The 6,256-nt window shown below is 36.7% G+C and overlaps 1 protein-coding gene across 1 annotated transcript in view; it reads left to right on the plus strand.

Moving 5' to 3' along the window:
• CUNH8orf34 (chromosome unknown C8orf34 homolog) overlaps window positions 1–3,098 on the plus strand; it is a 110,656-nt gene extending 107,558 nt beyond the window's left edge. The window contains exon 7 of the mRNA XM_007448493.1: window positions 2,458–3,098. Coding sequence (XP_007448555.1) covers window positions 2,458–2,641 — 184 coding nt within the window. The 3' untranslated portion in view covers window positions 2,642–3,098. The remainder of the gene's footprint in view (window positions 1–2,457) is intronic.
• Window positions 3,099–6,256: the final 3,158 nt, after the last annotated feature.

Genomic DNA, 6,256 nt, shown 5'->3' on the forward strand with positions numbered 1-6,256 from the left:
CTTACAGACCTCGCTGTCTCTCTTCTCCCTGAAATTATCACCAGTCCTGAGTCTCATGTTTTCACACTGTGGTAATCTTCCACCTCTTCTTGTATCAGTAATTTACCAAATCCTATGTCATCTCCTTTTCCATGAATATTCAAGCATCTGTCTATAGCTGTTTAGTGGGAAGGCATATATATTCATGACACATTTAGAGATATTAGAAGAATCACACATTGATAATGTAAATGTAAAAAACAGAAACCTAAGCTAAACATGAAACTACCGTATAACCTAGCATTTGTACTCTTGGGCATTTATCTCAGAGAAATCTGAACTTTCACACAAAAACATGTACATGAATGTTCATAGCAGCTCTATCTTAATAGCCAAGAAGCTTAAAACAGCCAGATGTCCTTCAATGGGTGACTGGTTAGATAAACTGGAGTATATCCATGCCATGGAATACTACACAGCAAAGAATAGGAACAGACTTCTGATATACACAACTACATGAATGAATCTCCAGGGAATTAATGGTACTGCATGAAAAAAGCCAATCCTAAAAGATTACGTACTGTATGATTTCACTTACGTAGCATTTCTTGAAATCACAGTATTATAGGAATGGGGAACAGACTGGTGGTTGCCAGGAATGAGGGAAGGGGAAGGAGAGTTACAGAGGGAGGTGGGAATGGTTAGGAAAGGACAACACGAGGAAATCTTGTAGTGTTTGAACTGGTCTGTACCTTGACTGTGGGGGTGGATACATGATACACAAACCCACAAAAACACTAAAATAGTCTAGAACTAAATGCATAGAGAGGCACACACAAAGGTGAGTCCAGTTAAAATGGGAACCTGAATAAGATTGGAGAATTGCATCATCGTCAGTATCCTGGCCGTGATATTGTGCTATAATTTTATAAGATGTTAACCATTGAGGGACACTGTATCAATGGTGCACAGGATCTCTCTGTATTGTTTCTTACAACTTCATGTAAATCTATAATTGTTTCAAAGCAAAAAAATTCAAGTAGAAACATAAATAATCAGTTGGAACCACCTTACGATTTTTGACAGTCCTTCTACCCCAACAGTCTGTCAGCAAAGGGCATTAGCATCCCTTGGTGATCCTTGCCTGAGCAGTTACTGGGTTGGTGGTTAAAATGGTGGTTTCTGATTCCATCATTCCTTGTGCATTTATTAAATAGCCTTAACTTGGGGGAGAGAACAAGCCTTCTCTCCACCCGTTTCCCTTGGTCTTCTCTGTGGTGTCCCGCCTAACTTTGAAGTGAACAGTGAGGTGGAGCTGACTGATCTTTGCCCACTGATGACATACGATGCCATTTTGCCCTTTCCAGCCTTCTCTTAGACAGTGTGGAACCTGGCCCTTCTATTAAGACCGCTTGAAATGTTTTGATGCATGCCCTGAAACTTACCTGGTTGGGTTTTGTTTTTGTTTTTGTTTTTTTTTTAACCAAGTGCATGTAGCCTCCTCTTGCTCATTTGCCTTCTCTCCTGGACCTTCTTTCTGAGCACCTTTAGAGAGGGTTCTCTCTTCTTCCTGCTTAAGAGAGACTTCCTCCTTTTCATCATGTCTTTTTCCTTCATGAGGTGACATTTGCCATTTTCTTCCTTTGGGCAATTATATGGAAAGAAATCAGATTATAGGAAAGAGGAGAACCTTGGGACAGTTTTTAAAACTATAAATGGTTAAAAAAAAAACAAACCTATAAATGGTTGCCACGTGTACATGTAAGTTTTCCCATCAGACACTGTCTTGGGAAGTTGGGGGAGAGAGCCATGAAAGACTGGCTCCTTTACCCAAAGGAGTCTGGCTTTATCACAAGGAAGCTCTTCTAAATTTGCAAAGACTCTTTTAGACTGGAGGGCACTGAGAGTCATTTAAATGCCAATTCTGGTTCCATCCTTCTTTCTACCCTGTCCTACCCTCAGACCTAGGCAACATGAGAGGACTAGTGAGGACATCTATTTTAATGATGTAAATTAAAGTTTTCATTTAAAAAATGTTATTATAGTGTGTTAAAATAGTTATCCCATTACATGTGTTTTGCTTGACATGCATTCGTTTTGTAAATCAGGGAATTTTACATAATGATCTGAACTTCCGACCTCCTCTAAAAAATTAGAAAACCGTTAACAGTGGGCTTTAATTCCCACATGGCAACAATTGTTAGGAGCCAATTAGCACCTCCTCCCTTAAATGGGGCAGGGGTTTGTCATATTCTTCACGTATTCCAATCTAGGAAATTGTTAATGCGGTACCGAAGGATGTCTTAGAAAGAAGACAGTCTATATTTCCATTATCCTTGGGGAAAATTTTACTAATATGTGCATAGATTTGCAAAGCAAAATAATTAAGTGAAAATTTGTTTGTAGATTTTCTTTAGTTACCACGGCTAATTGATGATGTTATCATCATTGAAAATTAACATTTAACTGTTTCTTCAGCTTAAAGGTGGAGCCCAAGACTAAAGGATTAAAACAGCAGCAACAGCAGCATAAGAAACTTCTGGCAGCAATGCTCTCTCAAGATTCTTTTGAGTCTGTCCATAGCCCCACCCCATCGGTAACAGAAGAAGATATTGATAATGAAGATGATGCAATGGAATTGCTGGGTAATTTTAAAAATTAATAATTTCTCTTTTTCTTCTCTGGCATTGTAAAAGTGCGTAGTGGTTAAGAGATTTTTAAAGTTTTGAGTAGTTTTGTCTTAGGGGAAAGAAACCATTTAGCACACACTTGCATTAGACTTTCATGGAGTTGCATGCAAGAGTTAAGTTGAAGTCGCCGGAGCATGTGAAGTATTTATTAGACTGTATTTTGTGCTTTGTATATGCAGCACTTACCTTCTGACTACTTAATCAAGATTTATTCTCTGTGCACTTGTGATACAAATTCAAGTTTGTCTGCTTTATTCTCCTATTATGATTGCCTTGATCACATCTTTTGTCTATAAAATGTATCCAGAGTACATATTTCAGCCTGCATTCCAAGATGTCTCCCTATTGTTTCAAGGATGTTTTAGAAAAAGCAAGTTAAATTTAAAAGGGCAGATAGTAAATTAATGTTTTATGTCTTTCATAAATGACAAGAAGGTTGGCAGAGATTTCAGTGTTTTTATAGGCTCATGACTTTCATGAAAGTTTTATACATAGGAAATCTTTTATATCTTTTAATTAAGTAAATGTATATTTTTGTTTCATCAGAAATCTCTGCATAATAGTTTTTTTAAATTGAACTTCCTTTTGTAAAACCATGTTTTCAAAAGAAGGAAATTAAATTTTATTTCAGAGCGAATTATCTACATATAAAACATTGAGTTTTTAATTCAGTGATATTAGCTATTCTATTCTAAATAATTAGAACAATTTTCAAATACTTTGTAACAATATACTAGAAAGTGAATAAATAATAAAATCATTTGAATGCTTCAGATAAATTTAACATATAGAAAAAGGAGCCCCAGAAGTATACAGATTTTTTTTTAAATTATTTTTTTTCTAAACTAGCTTCCTTGGTTTTAAGTGTTTATGGTACTAAAATACTATCATTATAATAAATGATATAGGTCTCCATGCATAGGCCTACAAGGTGTTATTAATTAATGGTGGCAGGTTCACTGATAATTTCTGATGTTATAATAACTGCATTCATTCCAGCATTAAGGAGGCTATGTCATGGCATTTTCACTTCATGCTGTCCATCTTTTTTTTAAGAACTGTTAAATCTGGGTGTTTTTTAAGGAATCTCATGTGGCAGATGTGTCAGATATGGTGGTGGTGCCTTCGTTCAACTTCCATTCAGCGAACGTTTACTGAACGCTAGGCCCTAGACTTGGTCCTGGGGACGTAAAAATAAAATAATCATGGTTTCTGTTCGCCGGAACTTTACGTTCTGGTGTTCAAGATGAAAATGTAAATATCACTCTAATAGTTTTTGCTACAGTTGCTAATTTGATTAAGCGCAGAGTTGTACATAGGAATAACGTCTAATGCAGAAGTAGGGGCCGGTTATCAGGGAGTGTTTCCTAGAGAGTCTGATTCCTCTGGTAAGTCCCAGACGGCAAGTAGATGTAGTTCAGCAGGCAGTGTGGTTACTACTTGTAAGGATGGACTCTTGCAGTTGTGCTCCATGACTATGCCTGTACATTGTTCCTCTGCTTCAGTCAGTAACAGTGAAGGGGGCAAGTCTGGAACCGTTAATGGGTGTTGCCTGTGTAACATCAGTGTTGGTGTGTTGGTACATTGACGTTGGGTTTGCAGGTATCCTTCTGTCCCCCTCATTTCCTTTATACAACAGCTCATGGTCAGTTGGTACCCACATGAAGGCAGTTATACTCTATGTTGCAAAGAGAATCTTTTGAAGAAATCCAGGCATTCTCCAAATCACTTTGGGATTCCTGATAGCCTCAGGAATGTCTAGTCAGAGTGGAGGAACTCATATAACTTCAGTAATATCAAGAGATTCTTTAAGGAGACTCAGGTGTCCACTCAGTGTTGGTATCCCTAGATCTCAGCTCCTCTGTTCTGAGGTTTCTAGTCTCCTGAGATGAAGACCAAAGGATTGGGTTTTGGAGACTACCTAATGTGAGCAATTAACAGCTGGTCCTCAACTAATTTTGTTTCATTTGACATTTTAGCCTCTGATCTGAGCAAATTTAAGAATGAGAGATAGCTGGAGGTTTGGACTTTCGCCATGTCAGTCCACATGTCAGCACAGGCAGCTGGTGGTGTACTAATGCTGGTCTATAGGTTATGAGATTTCCCTGCAATAATATGGAATGTTCCAAGTCCACTGGGCTGTCCCCTAAAATAATGCCATATTTAACCCTCTTGCCTAGTTGTCTCAGTGAACAAAGGTCGTGTAACAGAAAATTCTATCCACAAATGGTTTTTCCCATAAAGTTCATCAGTTAAAGTAAAATGTTATTTATATATGAAATATTTTTGTCTTTAAGGCCCTAATACTCCTACCCATTAATATTATTCTGTTATTTTAGAAATATATGTTTAAAATATAGACTCAGAGTTTTCTTCAAAAGTAGAGTATATAAGTTCATGACTTATAATGTTATGTATGCCTTTAACTAAGGTAATGAATGGCTCATGTCTTACATGAAATCAGACAGGTGTACATGAATATTTTCAGTTAATGCAGGAGCTAAGAATTTTTCAGTCATGATAATAGTAGTGGATAAATGTGTGAAGTATGGGTATGAAATAAAATGGTTGTTAAGTTATTCAGTTTTAAAACCTTCATCTTCAATAGGCATGTATATCTCTATTAATATTCCATTGGGTATCAAGTCCTACACTAATCAATTGATGCAATACTCCTAAATCAATATAGAAGCTATATAGTATCTGTCTTCCCAGTCCTTTTAATATTAGATTTACATCATTTTGTTTATTATTAAAGAATTTTAAGATAGTAGTTTTGAAACACTGATTCCAGAGAAACATAAGTGATTGTACATATGTGAGGAAAATACAAATGCTAAGTTCTTGAAAACATATTTGAAATAAAATTTTAGTGCATGTAATAATTGTAAAACGCAAGAGACATCTGGTATATAAAATATCCTTTTGAATCCACAACATTGTTTAGAATGAATTTGCAATAGCTTATATGTTTTAAGGGTTTAACTCGTCATTGTTACCTATACCAGGTATAACTGGCTGAAAATTTTATTTATTATGCATGGGAAGCAGTCTATATGCTTTGTGCACTGTTAAATAAGTAAGAAGTATAATTATTAGTTAACGTTAATATAACAAAGGATTATTCCTAAATAGAACTGGTTGATTTGAAGGGGAAAAAAACTTTTAGTTGAGTAGTAAAACTATTGAGCCTTGTTTTGTTTGTTAAGGAATCTAGCATTGTTAATACATACTGATTAACATTTAATTTTTCGCAGTTGTTTAATTTTATATTTGTGATTTCTTTTCTAAGAAAAGAAATCCGGGCATGTGAAATACTATAATACAACGTCTATGACTTTTAAGTAGATTAAATATTTTCTGTAATTGCTTTAAATACTACTTATAAATTCATAGTACAAAAGTAGCTTAATATGGGCTTCCCTGGTGGGCTTCCCTGGTGGCGCAGTGGTTGAGAGTCCGCCTGCCGATGCGGGGGACACAGGTTCGTGCCCCGGTCCGGGAGGATCCCACGTGCAGCGGAGCGGCTGGGCCCGTGAGCCGTGGCCGCTGGGCCTGCGCGTCCAGAGCCTGTGCTCCGCAGCGGG

This window comes from Lipotes vexillifer, unplaced genomic scaffold (assembly GCF_000442215.2).
Source record: "Lipotes vexillifer unplaced genomic scaffold, Lipotes_vexillifer_v1.1 scaffold815, whole genome shotgun sequence".
NCBI classification, from domain to species: Eukaryota; Metazoa; Chordata; class Mammalia; order Artiodactyla; family Lipotidae; genus Lipotes; species Lipotes vexillifer.